The 19,058-nt window shown below is 36.5% G+C and overlaps 1 protein-coding gene across 3 annotated transcripts in view; it reads right to left on the minus strand.

Moving 5' to 3' along the window:
• Positions 1-19,058, minus strand: part of UBAP2 (ubiquitin associated protein 2) — a 115,691-nt gene that overhangs the window by 32,740 nt on the left and 63,893 nt on the right. For 2 of the 3 annotated variants that reach the window (XM_068973928.1, XM_068973929.1), the window contains 4 exons: positions 17,692-17,746; positions 15,782-15,885; positions 6,360-6,412; positions 2,926-2,993 (listed from right to left, as the gene is read on the minus strand). In XM_068973928.1, the coding sequence (XP_068830029.1) occupies positions 2,926-2,993; positions 6,360-6,412; positions 15,782-15,885; positions 17,692-17,746 (280 nt within the window). Of the gene's footprint in view, positions 1-2,925; positions 2,994-6,359; positions 6,413-9,621; positions 9,688-15,781; positions 15,886-17,691; positions 17,747-19,058 lie in introns of all 3 variants that reach the window. The other variant, XM_068973927.1, reaches the window with a different exon arrangement.

The raw sequence follows: 19,058 nt of genomic DNA on the forward strand, positions 1-19,058 counted from the left end.
ATGAACCCCCCTCCTACCTCCCTCCCCATAACATCTCTCTGGGTCATCACCGTGCACCAGCCCCAAGCATCCTGTATCCTGCATCAGACATAGACTGGCGATTCAATTCTTACATGATAGTACACATGTTTCAATGCCATTCTCCCAAATCATCCCACCCTCTCCCTCTCCCTCTGAGTCCAAAAGTCCACTATACACATCTGTGTCTTTTTTGCTGTCTTGCATACAGGGTCGTCATTGCCATCTTTCTAAATTCCATATATATGTGTTAGTATACTGTATTGGTGTTTTTCTTTCTGGCTTACTTCACTCTGTATAATCGGCTCCAGTTTCATCCATCTCATCGGAACTGATTCAAATGTATTCTTTTTAACGGCTGAGTAATACTCCATTGTGTATATGTACCACAGCTTTCTTATCCATTCATCTGCTGATGGACATCTAGGTTGCTTCCATGTCCTGGCTATTATAAACAGTGCTGCGATGAACATTGGGGTACATGTGTCTCTTTCAATTCTGGTTTCCTCAGTGTGTATGCCCAGCAGTGGGATTGCTGGGTCATAAGGCAGTTCTATTTGCAATTTTTTAAGGAATCTCCACACTGTTCTCCATAGTGGCTGTACTAGTTTGCATTCCCACCAACAGTGTAGGACGGTTCCCTTTTCTCCACACCCTCTCCAGCATTCATTGCTTGCAGATTTTTGGATCGCAGACATTCTGACTGGTGTGAAGTGGTACCTCATTGTGGTTTTGATTTGCATTTCTCTAATAATGAGTGATGTTGAGCATCTTTTCATGTGTTTGTTAGCCATCCGTATGTCTTCTTTGTAGAAATGTCTATTTAGTTCTTTGGCCCATTTTTGGATTGGGTCGTTTATTTTTCTGGAATTGAGTTGCATAAGTTGCTTGTATATTTTTGAGATTAGTTGTCTGTCAGTTGCTTCATTTGCTATTATTTTCTCCCATTCAGAAGGCTGTCTTTTCACCTTGCTTATATTTTCCTTTGTTGTGCAGAAGCTTTTAATTTTAATTAGATCCCATTTGTTTATTTTTGCTTTTATTTCCAGAATTCTGGGAGGTGGATCATAGAGGATCCTGCTGTGATTTATGTCGGAGAGTATTTTGCCTATGTTCTCCTCTAGGAGTTTTATAGTTTCTGGTCTTACATTTAGATCTTTAATCCATTTTGAGTTTATTTTTGTGTGCGGTGTTAGAAAGTGATCTAGTTTCATTCTTTTACAAGTGGTTGACCAGTTTTTCCAGCACCACTTGTTAAAGAGATTGTCTTTACTCCATTGTATATTCTTGCCTCCTTTGTCAAAGATAAGGTGTCCATATGTGTGTGGATTTATCTCTGGGCTTTCTATTTTATTCCATTGATCTATATTTCTGTCTTTGTGCCAGTACCATACTGTCTTGACTGTGGCTTTGTAGTAGAGCCTGAAGTCAGGCAAGTTGATTCCTCCAGTTCCATTCTTCTTTCTCAAGATTGCTTTGGCTATTCGAGGTTTTTTGTATTTCCATACAAATCTTGAAATTATTTGTTCTAGTTCTGTGAAAAATATCACTGGTAGCTTGATAGGGATTGCACTGAATTTGTAGATTGCTTTGGGTAGTATACTCATTTTCACTATATTGATTCTTCCGATCCATGAACATGGTATATTTCTCCATCTATTAGTGTCCTCTTTGATTTCTTTCATCAGTGTTTTATAGTTTTCTATATATAGGTCTTTAGTTTCTTTAGGTAGACATATTCCTAAGTATTTTGGTGAATGGAATTGTTTCCTTAATTTCTTTTTCTACTTTCTCATTATTAGTGTATAGGAATGCAAGGGATTTATGTGTGTTGATTTTATATCCTGCAACTTTACTATATTCATTGATTAGCTCTAGTAATTTTCTGGTGGAGTCTAAAAGGTCCACTTATTTTTTAAATGAAAATGATGCTATGCAATTCATCAAATACTAAATACAATGAAGAAGATACATCCATTTAAGGAAAAATTCTGAGCAAGTCACAAAATAATATATTGCAAGACATAACCTTTGATTTTTATTTCCCTGTAATGAAGTCTTATCACCACCTCATTTACCAAGAGATTGAGCATGTTAGGTTCAAAATTGCCTTCAATGCTCAGGTATCATATATATCAACGCTCTCATCCTTCTAGATCACTACTTTTTGAAACCATAATCAAAGGTTTTTAGAGTTATTGTAAATCCAAGAATGTAAATAAATACTCTTCAATAATTAATTCTGCACACATTCTAACAATGTTTCTATCATCCCGAAAGCTCCTCCTTGTCTGTAATCTATGAAATTAGTAGATTAAAACTATTAGAACCCATATAAAATGACAACTTTGTACTATCCTAAGATCTAAATAAACGGCATTATATGAAGAAACCAAAAGAGATTTCTATTACGTTTATCTGTCAAAAAAATGTTTACAAAAGTAAAAAACAAATTGTTAGATTTAACGTTATCACTGCCGTGTGTGACCACGTACTCAGTCACGTTGACTCTCTGCAACCCCCCTGGACTAGGCTCCTCTGTCCATGGAATTTTCCAGGCAAGAATACTGGAGTGAGTTGCCACCTCCTAATTCAGGGGATCTTCCCAACCCAGGGGTCAAACTCACGTCTCCTGCAGTGGCAGGCAATTCTTTATCGTCTGAGCCACCTGGGAAGCCCATAACTGCTATTTTAATTCATCAGCAGACACAACAAATTAGGAAATGATGGAGGCTCTGTCAGCTTACCAGATAAGGGATAAAACAGAAGTCTTAGATAGAAAAGAGAAAAACAGAAAGATTCAAGAAAAGGGTAAAAAATAGAGAGATCTAAAGAAGAAAACCACTCTCCTACTGCAAGAAATTTTAATTCTGCTCTGAATTTAAAAAGGTGGGGAAAAGCATTTACCTTTGCCCAGGTGTGACATGATTCTCTGCTGGAACAGATGAGGAAGTGAAGACCTTTGTTTCAGAAAGCTGTAACAAGAGGATTAAAAACATTTTAATCTTATTTTATATAATATAAAACCAAACAATGTAACAAATTCCTGATAATTTTTAGTCATCAGTACTCTTCTTCTAGTTCACCCAAAAGGCAGTCTAAAGGAAAAGAAATAAACAAGTGATCATGGCCATGTAATTTTCTTAAGGTGAAGATAATTTTAGATGGATAATTCCACAATAAGGATTCCACGTCAGGGCAACAAGAAAGTGAAGTAAAGTCAGATAATAGTTTAAGTCCCAGTCTCACTATTCTACTTCACATTATACTAAATGAGAACTCCTATAAAAACTACCACTAATGTTACTATAAACACCAAAAATGAGTAGGAAAAGTTTGAAAAGGTAAATTACTGACATTCTCTTTTCCTAAAGACAGGTGGCTTTAGTATTTTCTTTATTAGTAATAGATTTACTAGTCACGGATTTCCTTACTGCTTTTATCAAAATATTATTGAGGTGTAACACAAATAATAAACTGGATATTCAAACTGAATAACTGAATAAGGTGTGTCATATATATACTCCATCACAAAATCAAGACAATATCTATTACCCCAAAAGTTCGCTCCTATCCCTGTGTAATCAATTCCTTGGGTACTCACTTTTGTCCCTAGACAGCCATAGGTGTGCTTTCTGTCATTATAGCTTAAGCTGTATTTTCCAGAATTTTAAGTGGAATTTTTAAACATACAATCTTTTTTGTGATTTTTTTTTTTCACTGAACATAATCCTTTTGAGTTTCATGCATATTGTTTTAAGGCGCACAGGATACAATTTCTTGAAACCTCAACTGACACTGCTGAAAGGCAGACTTATATTTTCAAAATGGGGCACGGTCTTGTAAACGTTAATACTGTTGATCTAATGACAATGTTGAAAACTAATGAAAATGCTATTCTTAACAATGCTAAGTGCCTCAGAATTAAAATCAGACTTCCTCAGACATTAATATTAAGGCAGGAGCAGAGGAGGCAGTTAGGTGTTCACTTTCCATAAAAACAAAAAGTGCTAAATTCATTACACTGTTTCAACAAGAAAGGCTTATACTATGCACTGCACTCTATTTCAAGATAGTATCTTAAGAATTCCACGGAATCTATTTTTGCTAAAGAATCTTTTATGAGTTAAATTAAGAGAAAGAAGCAATTAAGGAGTAATTCTATTAAAAGTAGTAACAGAAGATCTAAAGCCTTAAAATATAAAGTTCAAGGTAAATAAGAACTATTATACATTTATCACTGAAATCCTATCTTATCCGCTACAGAACAGAAAACTTGCATTGTTTTCTCCTCCTAAGCTCTAGAAGGAACTCGGGATCTGCATTTTAGATAACTCACCATTCAATCACTATTACTTTGTAAATGTCAGAAACTTTTAAGTAATTTTGGTATTTCCTGGAAAAGAAGATGTCCACTATTGTATAGCACATGGAACTCTGATCAATGATACGTCCTAGCCTGGATGGGAAGGGGGTTTCGGAGAGAATGGATATATGTATATGTATGGCCAAGTCTCTTCACTGTTCACCTGAAACCACAATACTGTTAATTGGCTATATACCCCAATAGAAAATAAAAAGTTTAAAGTTTTCAGGAAAAATTTTTTAAAAGATTTCTAAATTCCCTACTGTAATTCTTTTCAGTAATTCTATTGTGATACAACACAGCCTACACAGCAGAGTATTACTACCTATATATGTGTGCATTTGAACTGCATATTAGGCGACTTACATCTTAAGACCTCACCTGAAGCACAGAAAAACCCCATCAGTTAGGCAGGATGGTTATTATGATAATCATTTTAGGGATGAAAAATAGGAGGCTAAGAAAGGTAAGTAAAGGTGCCTCATCTAAGGTCAACAGGTCAACCCAGCTAGAATATGAATATAAGTCATCCACCCTCTGATAGCTGGCTGGCTTTCTATCCTGCCTGCTGCCCCAGACAAAGCTTTTAGCTCTAGAAGCCTTTTTTTCCTCCCAACAAACTCTTAGCAAAAATTCTAGTAACATAAAACATGTAAAACTAGGACAGATCTATTTGAAATAAGGTATGGTGCCCACAGGTTACTCACTCTGACTTCCTCTTATCACTGGTACCATCCTTCCACTGACTCTATTACCCACCCATCTTGTCCACTCTCCTCAGATTACAGGTTACAGAAAATCTGGTGACATACCCCAAGGTCTTATGGTTAGTATGTGAGATAAGTAAATAAAAAAACCTAAGTCTCTGAAGTTCCAAAGCAGTATATCCTTCTCCTTTCTTACACCCTATCCAGCTTACTCCCTAATAAGTCAGATAAAATAGTGATAAAAGAAAGCTCAAGTGCAGTTTTGTATCTTCTTTCAAAAAATTTAAGTACAAATGCGGAGAGGGAGGATAATCTCAAAAAGAAAAATAAAATCCAAAACTCTGGGTCATTTTATGCAATTTTGAAGGTCAGTACTTATAAACCTTTTATTCTCTCCCACCCAGAGTCAGCTGTAACTCTCTAACATGTACATACTTCTGTTCTGGACCTTAAGAGTGAAACAGAAAAATAGTTAAGAGTATCTTATGGAGAAGGCAATGGCACCCCACTCCAGTACTCTTGCCTGGAAAATCCCATGGACGGAGGAGCCTGGTAGGCTGCAGTCCATGGGGTCAGTTGGACACGACTCAGTGACTTCACTTTCACTTTTCACTTTCATGCACTGGAGAAGGAAATGGCAACCCACTCCAGTGTTCTTGCCTGGAGAATCCCAGGGATGGGGGAGCCTGGTGGGCTGCCGTCTATGGGGCTGCACAGAGTCGGACACAACTGAAGCGACTTAGCAGCAGCAGCAGCATGCTGAACACAGAACTTAAAGATGAACACTACTAATACCAAGAAGCTAGTACAGTATACTCAAAAATGTCTGTGAAATAAATGAACACACAAAGAGTCAGTCTAGTTGAAAGGGGAATTGCTTGGCCCTAGAACCAGAATGATTTATTAAACCTAAAACATAGACTCTCTCCTTCAATAAAAAGGTTATAAAGAGTAAATAATCATTCACAGGCCAGGGTAATAGCATCAGCTGGTTATTGGGCCAAATAAAACAAAGATAGTGAAAAAATGATGTCGCTCCTATTTAATGCCTGGTCATCTTTAAATAGCTGCTTTAAAACCAAGTTTCTCAAAAATCTGGAAACACCAACATCTTTCTGACAATCATCTGCTTAAAAAAAAAAATTAACCATAGAAGTCTGAAAGGGAGTTTAGAATAGTCATAAGATATCTCAAGCTTTCCTCAAAAGTACATGTGTTCCCGCCAGAATCCAAAAGAAAGATAGTCACATCCGATGCTAAACACTTACATCTTCCGTCCAGTCTTCCGCTGTCCACTCTTCCACAGAATTCTTCCAGGCCCCTGTTGACAATCACAGTTTATACCACAAAGTCAAATAAGGTCTGATTCCAAATGATTCTCCATTGTGTACAGCACAAGATATATCACGTATCTCATTAGCAATATAGTTTACAATCCAAGAAATATGATGTTCTTAACCTATCTCAAGAAAATCAGTCATGTTTTCAAATGCAGCTTGGCTAAGTACTAAACACACACACACAAACCATGTCTCAAATTGCTTTTGGATAACATCCACTGCCTTAAGAAAGTAAGGCACAGCAAAATAAATATATTTAACAAGGAGATCCTTATGATACATTATTTAAAAAAGAATACAATTCAATATAAGGCAGCTCTGCTTTGGGCCCTCATTTCAGGCAGATTATCAGATTTAGAGAAGTGTTTATTAGCTCCACTGTATCATTTCCTAACAGTTCTCCAGCAAAGCTGAGCATTAGTCCTGTTCATATAAAGTCTGTTGCTATACCCTTGATAAGTAGGTGCAGAAAATGTGTTCACACAGTTCTTACAGAATAATCTTCTATATAGAAAACAATTAAGTACTATGAAGAAAAGTGTATGAATTCAGATATGCTGATATTAGTGCTTAGTGATCCTGTGTCCATTCCCATTATTTTAAAACATATGTACAAACACATCCAGATAAAACAGTTTTAAAAGGAAACACACCAAGATATTGACTATAACCACCATCACGAAGTAGGAGTGTGAATGTTTTCAGTTCCTTCAATAGGAAGAAATAATTGAGCATCTGACCTGCAGTGAGGTTTGTGTGTGGGAAGAGGAAGGGCACACCCCTGGAAAAAAAGGGCAGATGAACAGATCTAACTACCTTGGAATCATGTCAGTAACCTATTAACTAAACTGATGCTGTAAACCTAAGAAAAGAGGCCTTCTCTGTGGAAGGCTTTCAACAGCATGTCCCTAATTCAAGACTGATTATGGCAAACAAAAGTAGAATCTATGGATTTATGGGACATGACTTCTTATAAAATATTACCCTCAAAATGCTATTTTGTGGCTATAAAAAGGGAGATGTTTCAAACATGAACACATTCCCTGGTGTGAGAGAAATCCACACACGTCACACCAATACTGTGGATCATGGGGCACGTGTGTTACAGGAAAGCACTCCCTACTCTTCTGTCCCTCTCGATTGCATGCACCCTTGTAATAATAGTAAAACTTGATAGAGGAATGTTCTAATATTTGAAACGATAATCTGATCCACTGCTTTGGCTAATTTATCCTATCTTTAAATGGTTTCCATAATTTCCTCAGAAATGTCACAAAGCAAGTATCAATTTCTGTCCCTAAAACATCTCTTTGAATTAAAATATTTTCATAAACAAAAGCAGAAAGATGTAATAGCTTAAGTTAAAAAACACAAGGTACAATCAGTCATAAGTGGAAATCAGTACCAGAACTTACATCTCTAGAGCATGCTTTACATGAAGTTAAAGGGATCCAAGGCAAGCTATCCACCTACACTTCACTATCATCATGGTTTCTTAAGTACTAACTAGTGCCTTTCTTAAGTACTAACACATATATCTCCAACCTTCTAATGTACTTCCTGCCAGACTTTTGTCTCAGTACATGTATATTTTAAAAGTTCACTGGGATGACCTAGAGGGATGGTATGGGGAGGGAGATGGGAGGGGGATTCAGAATGGGGAACACATGTTCACCCGTGGCAGATTCATATCAATGTATGGCAAAACCAATACAATATTATAAAGTAATTAGCCTCCAATTAAAATAAATAAATTTATATTTTTTAAAAAAAGTTCACAAAGTGGGCTAGTTTTGAAGCTGGTCAGTACATAATATCCTCCGTGCCACCTCCATCCCACCTACCCCAAATTCATGTTGTCACATTCATCACAGGAGACAACACTCCAAAGACTGCAAACTGGACAAAAAACTGAGGCTCAATCTACGGAGATTTAGGAACACTCTGCCTCAAAAATCATTCCTAAAACTTTCACCTTCAAAGCAATTAAAATTATAATAGGAAACAATGTATGATGGAATTGTTCTTAGGATCTCCTTCATCATCAGTCAGCAACCAAATAATACTGGGTTAAAAGCCTACACATAAAGCATTGATGCTAGATATGAAATATCTCACTGAGAAGACCATTAAAAATTTAGTGAGTGATGTGAATGATAAATTACATGAATTACATGATTAATACACTGGAAATCTGCAGGACACAAAAGTTAAGGAAAGCTAGAATGCTAACCAAAAGTTTATGGGGAAGATGAATCACAGCAAAAATCCTGAAGGCTGAATAACCAGATATATAATGAAAGGATATTCCAGGAGAGAGAAACAGTGATGAGAAATTACAAAGAACTAAAATATATTAAAATTAACCTTAAGTTCAGAATATGCCTTTTTTCCCCAAAAAAACAATGTAAGTTGTGGCAAGATGTTTTAAGTGTACAATTCAGTAATTAATAATTTAAAACATACATTCTTATATATGATATGTAAAGAGACTGGCCTACCATTTTAGAAGTATTATGAAAATAATTAAAACACAAACTAAGCCATGCAGAAGAGGATGAGAAGCTGAGTATATTCAAAAGCAGGCAGAAGACAATGAATGAAGTTGTAGGCAGACATCCTACATGGTAAGGCGTTACGTCCGGCCACAGAGAAGAATGCCCGTATCAGCAGCCAGGGCCAAACTGTTGCAGTGATCCACCCTAGATACATGGACTGTAAAAACTACATGACATTAGATAGAGAAGACTACAGAGTCAGGTCCTAATCTTACTATGGAATATTAAAATTTTTACAGGAAGACCTTATCCCCCATTGTATACCTACAGAGCTTCACCTCAAACTATGAGAAAAATTCAATGACATTCATTTATTTTCAGCTTAAAACAATAATCTGAAATGTATGCTTTGTGTTCAGTTTAACTTGATGTTAGTCCTCTATCAAAAACACAAATAAGGCAGACTTACAGGAAAAGGAGCAACAATGATCCAAACTCCGCACTGCCCAAAAGGCCAGTGTGAAAAACACTTCCATTATCAAAAGCTGATAATTATTTTATCAAGGAATTGTAGAAACAGTTTACAAACATTCACCTGATGAATTTTTATTAGCTAGCCTTGATAAAAAGGGAAGTTATTTAAAAGAATTGTATAAGAATATTAACTAAGGAATTTTTTTAAAAATCCATACCTTTGATTCCAAAAGAATTTTTGTTTGGTAGATTCTGAGCTACATTTTGAGCATCTGATGCCAGTTCTGTGGATCAATGTAAAATGTAAGGTTTCAACTACCATCATAAGACAGAAGAAGTTCATCAGAAGAGAAATTAGTAAGTAAATTAAACAAGGAAGGGACAGCCTCACAGCTAAGTATATGCTGTGTGTCCAAGGAAAAAGAAACTTCTGCTCTCCATGCTATGACAGACTCTTGTGGCCCAACTATGCACCTTACCAGCCAGATAGATCTCAAACATTCAATTTGCATCAATTATGCTTGTTCTCATTCCCATGTTCACCAAGTTCCCTTCCCATTTGTCAAAGAAAACATTACAATCAGTTTAAATGGTATGTTTTTAGTGTATTTATAAATTTGCATTTTGACTATCCTTCAGTCTTTCCATTTTGGTCAATCTTGAGTCTGACCCTAAGGATGGATTTGATTACCATTCTTTCAAGTCAGGCTTCTGAGCCTATGAAGCTGTGGGCTAGACTCAGAACACTGTGTTATCAATAAGACAATACCAGTCTGTGAGGCTTCTAGAGAAATAGCCAGAATCCCATCAGATGACAACATCTTTAATTGTATTTTGCATCAAACATAGTTTGCTTATCTAAATGTTTTCCAGGAAGGAATCTTCTACTCTAAATGAAAACTAGAGGGATGAGAGGGAAGAAATAAAGACAAAAGGAAAAGGAAGAAAAGAAGGAGGAATAAGAAAACAGAAAAGTAGCAGTTAATGGATTAATTCAATATTGTTTCAAACATCCAATTTAAAACTCAGTGGAGGTTCTAAGTAAAGCCACTATAAACATCACAGGCAGGTCTTAGTATGGACGTGCTTTCATTTCTTTTCAGTAAAAACCCAGGGTTGAGATCTTAAGACTGTATAGCATCTCTATGTATGCTTTCACACCAGGAATAAGTTTGAATTACACCATCACCTTCACTAACACCTGGAACTGTCAGTTTCAAAGCTGTCTTAGTGGATGAATGGAGGTAGCCTACTTACCATGCACGCACTCACTGTACATTTATATTTCCCCAATGACCAATGATGATGAGCACATTTTTGTTTGCTTATTGCCATCCATGTTTCTTCCCTTATGAAGCATCTGTTCAAATCTTTTGCTCATTTTTTATTATTTTGAAATAATTACAAATTCACAAGAAGTTATCTTTGCCTCAGTCTCCACGATGATTACACCTCACATAATTCCAGTAAAATTTAATACCAGAACAACTGCCATAGATAAAAAATGTGTATACCATTCTATGTCAGTTTTTACTGTGGTAAAATAGTGTGCATGTGGTAAATAGTATTTACCATGCTCATCTTTTTTAGGGTTACCATGCTAACCCTGAAGGACAGGGAAGCCTGGTGTGCTGCAGTCCATGGGGTTACAAAGAGTTGAACACAACTGAGCAACTGAACAACAAACCTTTTTCAAGTTACAATTCACTGCCACTGAGTAATCACAATGTGGTATAGCCATCATCACCATCCATTTCCACAACTTTTTCATTTTCTGTTGTTTTAATTGCTATATTCATTGGGTTACTTGTTTTCTTCTTAACGACTTCTGAGAATTCTTTATATATTCTGTATACAAGTCCTTTTTCACGTAGAGGTTTTAAATAAATATTTCCTCCTAAATTATGCCTTGGTCTTCCATTCTGCTTTCTTCTGAAGAACCATGTTTTTCTTTTAGACTCATGCTTATTATGTCCTATATAAGAAATTTTTCCTTAATCCAAGGTGGCTAAGATTTACGCTAGTATTTTCTTTTGAAGTTGTGGTTTCAGCTTTCACACCTATAGCTATTATCCACTTTTGGCTGTTTTTTTAATATACAGTATAATGTACACTGTATTGAATTGTCTTGGAACATCTGTCCAAAACCAATTGTATCTGTGTGTTTATTTCTAGATTTGGTATTATGTAATTGATCTATCTGCAATTCCACAGTCTTGATTACTGTAACTTTAGGGTAATTTCTTGAAATCATGGAGTGTGAGTCTTTGAATGCTGTTAGTTTTCAAAACTGTTTGGACTATGTTCACACCTACGCTTTACTATAAAAATTTCACAATCAAGTTTAGAATCAACTGACACCAAAAAATCCTGCTAGGATTTTGAACAAACTTGTATGTTCAAACCTATATATCAATTTGGGGAGAAATGCCATATCAATAACAATATCAATGATATATTAATAACATATCAATAACATTTATGAGTCTTCCAACTCATAAATACCTCTGAGTATCTCACCTCCTTTATGGATCATCTTTGATATTTATCTTCATGTTGCATAATTTTTGACATACAAATCTTACACATATTTTGTCAGATTTAGACATAGGGGTTTCATGCTTTTGTATTACTATAAATGGTAGTTCTGCTCATTAATGTTTCTTCACTCAATTTTTACATTGTACCGTAAGATTTCATATTTTGCATTTCAATAGATAGAAGTCTTATTTTGCATATCATTAGACTTCACAGGCATTTGACATTTTTTGAAGCTACATTTTTTCCCCATTTTCTCTGTTGATTACAGAAATATTACCTGTTAAGTGAACTAGCTACATCATTTAAAGCTTTCTAGCTAACTTCATTAATTTATCTATAGATTATTTTATATCATTGCCAGAGATGACAGGTTTTTTTCCTCCCTTTCCAATCCTTTTCTTTTTCATTCTTTATTTCAATGGTTCAGAAATAATGAGGGCAATCCTGTTTCTCTTCAGTTTTGACTAAATCTTTTGCCTTTATTCAAAAGAAAAAAAAAGTAAGCCCCTTGAATTTGCTGTATGACTCAGGGAACTCAAATTGGGACCCTGTAACAACCTAAAGGGCTGGGATGGGGAGAGAGGTTGAAGGGAGGGAATATATGTATACTGATGGCTGATTCACGTTGATGTTTGACAGAAACCAACACAATACTATGAAACAATTATCCTTCAATTAAAAATAAATATTTTTTTAAAAAGGTAAAGTCCTTTATCTTGTTACAAAAAGATATTCTATACATCACTAATTATGTGAAGTTAGCTGTGACTTTTGAATCCACCCTTTAAGGGCACAGGACTGACTAGTTTTCAGTCTATTCACAAGGTGTACAACAATCACAATACCTATTCCAGAATACTTTCATCACTCCAAAAAAACTCTAGAACCCATTTGTAGCCACTCCCCATTTCTCCCAACATTCCCAGCCCTCAGCAACTACCAATCTACCTCTGCTTCTATCTGACTAATCTGGATAATTTTTCTTTCTCACTCATCCATTGAAGAACACATAGCTTTTATGTGAACCTGTATCTTCCATTCTCTCTGGTATATATCTAGGAGTAGTTTGATTTTTTAAATGTTAAAATATCAAGTTTAAACTTAACATGGCCACGATATATCCTTTTTCTAGTTTACTGAATTGTTTTCCAATATTGTGATTTAAAATTTTTACATTGGTGCTGAAGAATGAGATTAATCTATAATTTCAAATGTTGGAAAGAAATTTATCAACAAAATATCTTCTGACAATTTTTAATAGCTATGATATTAATTATAATAGATTATAATAATATCAATATTCCTTTTCTCATTCCTATAGCCAATTATGTTTCTTCTGCTTTCCTTGATCAGTCTCATGATAAACTTATCAGTTTTACTAGTGTTTTCAAACTACTGAGAGGGTAACAGGCAGGAAGGCTAGGGGATCTCCAAAACAGAGGAAATAGGCTGCAAGTGTCAGATGTTTTTCTCTCTCCCTTAAGCAGCAGGAGACAACAAACAACAAGTCTCAGGTTTTTTTTTTCTCTTAAAATTCTGTGTTGCCATGATGACACCTGGTTCCACCTGAACTTAACTTTTCTCAAACCTTGAGCTAACCAATTCATTTTTTTATGGAAATGTTTTTCTTAAGCTATGTTAATGAAACTATGTATTTGCTCTGGAATTTGCCTTTCTTCAAAATGGTTCCACCTAAGACTAAGTTTTGGCTGATATAGATTAACAAACCAGTATTCATATCAATTGTTTTATGGCTGGGGGATGACACACCTCATGCCATCCTATCTCAAAAATGCATGTTGTGGGAGAGGGGCCTGATGAAACTCCATCAGCCTTGAGGTGTCTCTATTATCTGATTAGTAACTTTCTAACAGACATAAAACACCCGGCTAACGGCTAAAGACTAGCAGGGGGGCACTCTTTTTGCCCTCTTCTGATGTCTATGTCAGAAGCTTTCTGTATCTCGTTTGTATTTTAATAAAACTTTATTACACAAAAGCTCTGAGCGATCAAGCCTTGTCATTGGCCCCAGATTGAATTCCTCTCCTCTGGAGGCCAAGAATCCCGGCATCTTTCACAGCTCAACAACAACCTTTCATTTCCATTTTTATAACTTTTGTTGGTCCTCTCTATGGTATATTTGATTCCTAGTTTTCTCTGCTTCTGTGATGGTGCCACTGTCTTTTTTAGGTAATTACTGAGCTATGATTTTATCTTTGGGATTATAATTCATGAAGTATCAAAGTATGTTTTTACAAATATAGTCACAGCAGTTAATATATATTATCAAAATATATTATCAGGAACAAATATTCAAAAGAGTTCTATTAAATAAATAAGCCATACAAGCAACTTATGCAGCTCAATTCCAGAAAAATAAACGACCCAATCCAAAAATGGGCCAAAGAACTAAATAGACATTTCTCCAAAGAAGACATACGAATGGCTAACAAACACATGAAATGATGCTCAACATCACTCATTATCCGAGAAATGCAAATCAAAACCACAATGAGGTACCACTTCACACCAGTCAGAATGTCTGCGATCCAAAAATCTGCAAGCAATGAATGCTGGAGAGGGTGTGGAGAAAAGGGAACCGTCCTACACTGTTGGTGGGAATGCAAACTAGTACAGCCACTATGGAGAACAGTGTGGAGATTCCTTAAAAAATTGCAAATAGAACTGCCTTATGACCCAGCAATCCCACTGCTGGGCATACACACCGAGGAAACCAGAAATGAAAGAGACACATGTACCCCAATGTTCATCGCAGCACTGTTTATAATAGCCAGGACATGGAAGCAACCTAGATGTCCATCAGCAGATGAATGGATAAGAAAGCTGTGGTACATATACACAATGGAGTATTACTCAGCCGTTAAAAAGAATACATTTGAATCAGTTCCGATGAGATGGATGAAACTGGAGCCGATTATACAGAGTGAAGTAAGCCAGAAAGAAAAACACCAATACAGTATACTAACACATATATATGGAATTTAGAAAGATGGCAATGACGACCCTGTATGCAAGACAGCAAAAAAGACACAGATGTGTATAGTGGACTTTTGGACTCAGAGGGAGAGGGAAAGGGTGGGATGATTTGGGAGAATGGCATTCTATCATGTATACTATCATGTAAGAATTGAATCGCCAGTCTATGTCTGATGCAGGATACAGCATGCTTGGGGCTGGTGCATGGGGATGACCCACAGAGATGTTATGGGGAGGGAGGTGGGAGGGAGGTTCATGTTTGGGAACACATGTAAGAATTAAAGATTTTAAAATTAAAAAAAATAAAAATAAAAAAAAAATAAAAATAAAAATAAATAAATAAATAAATAAATAAATAAATAAGCCAATTAACAAGTATTTATCTATGAACTTCAGTAAACAAATAACCCCGAAGTTGTAGGATACAAAAAAACCTGCAAAAGCAACTATTACCCTGAACTCACCTATCATCATCAATCTCTTAATCTGGCCATACTTGTGTTTACCACTGTGAACAGTGAATACTTTGTTTGAAGTCTGCCACTAAGAAATTATTCTCTGTATCTCTGACACCAAGATTTGAGTGTGGGTTTGTACTGCCTTACACAGGTTTGTTACAGCATCTTCTTCAGAGTGCAAAAGAGGGAAAAAACCACATACCTTATTATCAATAAGCTTAGTAAATGAGAAACTTTGGAGCTAAGGACCAGCTAAGAGTAGCCTCAGAGGAAGAAGAGCTACCTGTTTTTCATTTTTCTCCACCAGCACACTTTGATGTCATCTTTGATTGTTAAGAGCTCAAACAATTAAAATACATCTCTGGTGAGGACAGACACTTACCAGTTCCCTCATCTGCACCATTCTGAGCAGCTTCCCAAACTACTGGTTTTGTGCCACACCCATCTATAGATGGAGAATCTGAATAGTCCGCAGGATTAAATGTCCTTGGGTTTGAAATAAAAAATAAAGGCAAATGAAATAATCACAAAATTAACTGTGTATCATCTTCCCTGAAATGAGCCCTGTCCCTCTCAAGAACCACTGTAGGAGACTTCATCCTCCTTCTCCTATTTAACCATAAGCCAATTCTTCTGGCCATCAAAATCTAGAGCTTCCAAAAAGCAGAGGCTGACTAGGGACTTCCATACACTCTTGTATGATGCTTCTACTTGCCTAAATTGTCGTCCTCTGCATCTTAAAGTAGGCGTGGAGACCTATAATAGTTCTAGGCAGGGTAAAGGCTCTAACAAAAAACCCACCCACCCCATGCCAACTAAGCCTAGACCTAAATAGGCAACAGGTCTTTTCTTCCCAAGTCAGAATCCAAATTGGCTTTGAACCTCTTACAATAAATGATCCATTTTGTTTAGATGGATACAAATAAAAAGAAAACATTTTGCTCAGTGCTTCTTTTTAAATTAAAACCATAAATACCCATGATTCAGATGCCCGTGCTGTGCTTAGTCGCTCATGTCCAACTCTATGCAACTCCATGGACTGTAGCCTGCCAGGCTCCTCTGTCCATGGGGATTCTCCAGGCAAGAATACTGGAGTGGGTTACACGCACTCCTCCAGGGGATCTTCCCAACCCAGGGATCGAACCCAGGTCTCTCACACTGCGGACAGATTCTTTACCATGTGAGCCACCAGGGAAGCACAAGAAAACTGGAGTGGGTACCCTATCCCTTCTCTAGGGGATCTTTCCAAGCAGGAATTGAACCACGGTGTCCTGCATGAGATGCCTAACTGGAACCAAATTAAATAACATCATCAAAATTTTCACAACTTATAAAAAAAATATTTTAGCATTATTGGGGTGTCACTGACAAAAAGAATCACAACAGCATTTTTTTTTTTGAAGTGGAGGACAAAATCTACAAAATCCGTCAGAGCTACAAGGCTGGGAATATATGTCCAAATGTTCCATCCAATTTGCTTCCTGTGTTTTCATCCTTCTTTTGTCCACAGGGAGCTTAGGCAGAAAAGAGATGACAAGAGTCACCATCTCTAGGCAGTGACCCAAAACAGTACTGCCGGGAAGCTATGGACACACAAAGGACTTTTTCTTTCTTGACTATGATCTACCTACAGCCTCTATAAGATGCATAAATACTTTTTATAATGGGGGGTGGCGGCTAATGCTTTAGATAACAGCAAAAAGTGAAAGAATAATCAGAAATAATGAGTAAATAACTGACTATACCATCTATTTAAAAATAATATACTCATCTTTCAGTATTACAATTCAAGATAAAAATGATTGTTCTTCATAAAAAAAAAAAAATTGCCTTTACTTACCATTCAAAGACAACTGCTGGATTTACCAACATAATTCTTAAGCAATGGTTTTCAACTGGGGTGGTTGTGCACCTCCCTCCCAGGGAACATTTGGCCGATGTCTGGAGAAATTTTTGACTGTCACAACTTGAGGAGGGGTGCTACTGGGATCTAGTAGGGAGAGGCCAGGGATGTTGCTAAACATCCTACAATGTAAAGGGAATCCCACCACCTCAATAAACCACTGTCCAATCCAAAATGTCAATAAAGCCAGGACTAAAAAATTGCTCTAAGGCTTACTGCAATACAATGTCATTTGTTCTATTTCATTTCTTTAGTATTTTCTCTTTTGAAATATAGAAAACATCTGACTCACCAGAATGGTTAATCAGGTACAGGATAGAGGAAGGAAAGCCTTAGAGATGACAAAAACAGAAGGTATCAAATTCAAAAACAGGATAGCTAAGACTTACCCCATGCCTTGGGTTGAGAATCTTCCTGCCCCTCTCCCTCTGCCACGCCCAAATCCTTTAAAAACAAAAAAGTATAAAAATAATATTTATCTTCCACACAACTATAACTCTACTAACTTCATCCCTTACACACCTGCCCAAACATTACTGACATTGCTCCTAACAGCACCAACATTCCCAACCAGTACACCCAATCTGCAGGTCCCCAATGACACAAATACCTACTGAGCTCAAAGGAGAGAAAAGAATTTAATTCTGCTTGTACAACATTTAACATACACTTCAGCTTAACATAGGCAGGTTATACTTTTTAAAATTCTGAATCTTTTTAAACACATCTAGTGTAAACACCATGACATCATAAGCCTCTACTATAAAATGAAATGAGAAACAAAAAGAGGAATCTACTAAGGAAGCTGAAGGTACTATTACATACCATTTTTAATAGTAAGATTTTTGATAAATGACCAAGAGGGCAGCAAACAAGACAGCAAGCAAGCAAAAGAAACAGTTTTATTCAGTGACTCTTTGGTTTTTCTTAACTGAATCCTAAATTGGGTATTAATGAACTAAACCCGAGTTAAAACTATACAACCCTTAGAAGAAAATATAGAGTGAAAGCTTATTACAGTGAATTTTGTAATAATTTCTTAGATATGACCCCCAGAATGAAAGGCAAGAGAGGAAAGAATTAGATTTTAAACAGGTGAATCAAAAGACATGAACGGAGTAAACAGGCAACCCAAAGAATATCTGCACATTATACATTTGTTAAGGAAGTAACATCGTGAATACTAACAAAATTCTACTACTAACAAATAACCAGATTAACAAATGCACAAGGGGTCTCCTCTCTGGTGTTTCAGAGGTAAAGAATCTGCCTGCCAATGCAGAAGACAAATGTCTGATACCTGATCTGGGAGGATTCCACATGTCACGGAGCAACTAAGCCTGTGTGCCACAACTTTTGAGCCCAAGTGCCGCAACTACTCAAGCTTACATGCCCTAGAGCCTGCGCTCTGCAACAAGAGAAGCCATCGCAATCAGAAGACCGTGCAGGGCAACCAGAGGAGTAGCTTTCACTTGCCGCAACCAGAGAAAAGCACTCTCAGCAACGAAGATCCAGAACAGTCAAAAATAAACAAAATTCTTAAAAAAAAAAAAAAAAAAGGCGTGGTGGGCAGGGAATGGACTTGAATAGATATTTCTCCAGAGATGATGTAAAAATGGTCAATAAGCACATGAAAATATTGTCACCATCGCTAATCATTATGTAAACCCAGCACCAATTACAATGGCTGAAGCGGGGGTGTGAGTGTGTGGAGGAGACAGAAAATAACAAGTGTTGGCAAGAACAGAGAGAAATT

The sequence above is a fragment of the Capricornis sumatraensis genome, chromosome 6 (assembly GCF_032405125.1).
Source record: "Capricornis sumatraensis isolate serow.1 chromosome 6, serow.2, whole genome shotgun sequence".
NCBI lineage: Eukaryota > Metazoa > Chordata > Mammalia > Artiodactyla > Bovidae > Capricornis > Capricornis sumatraensis.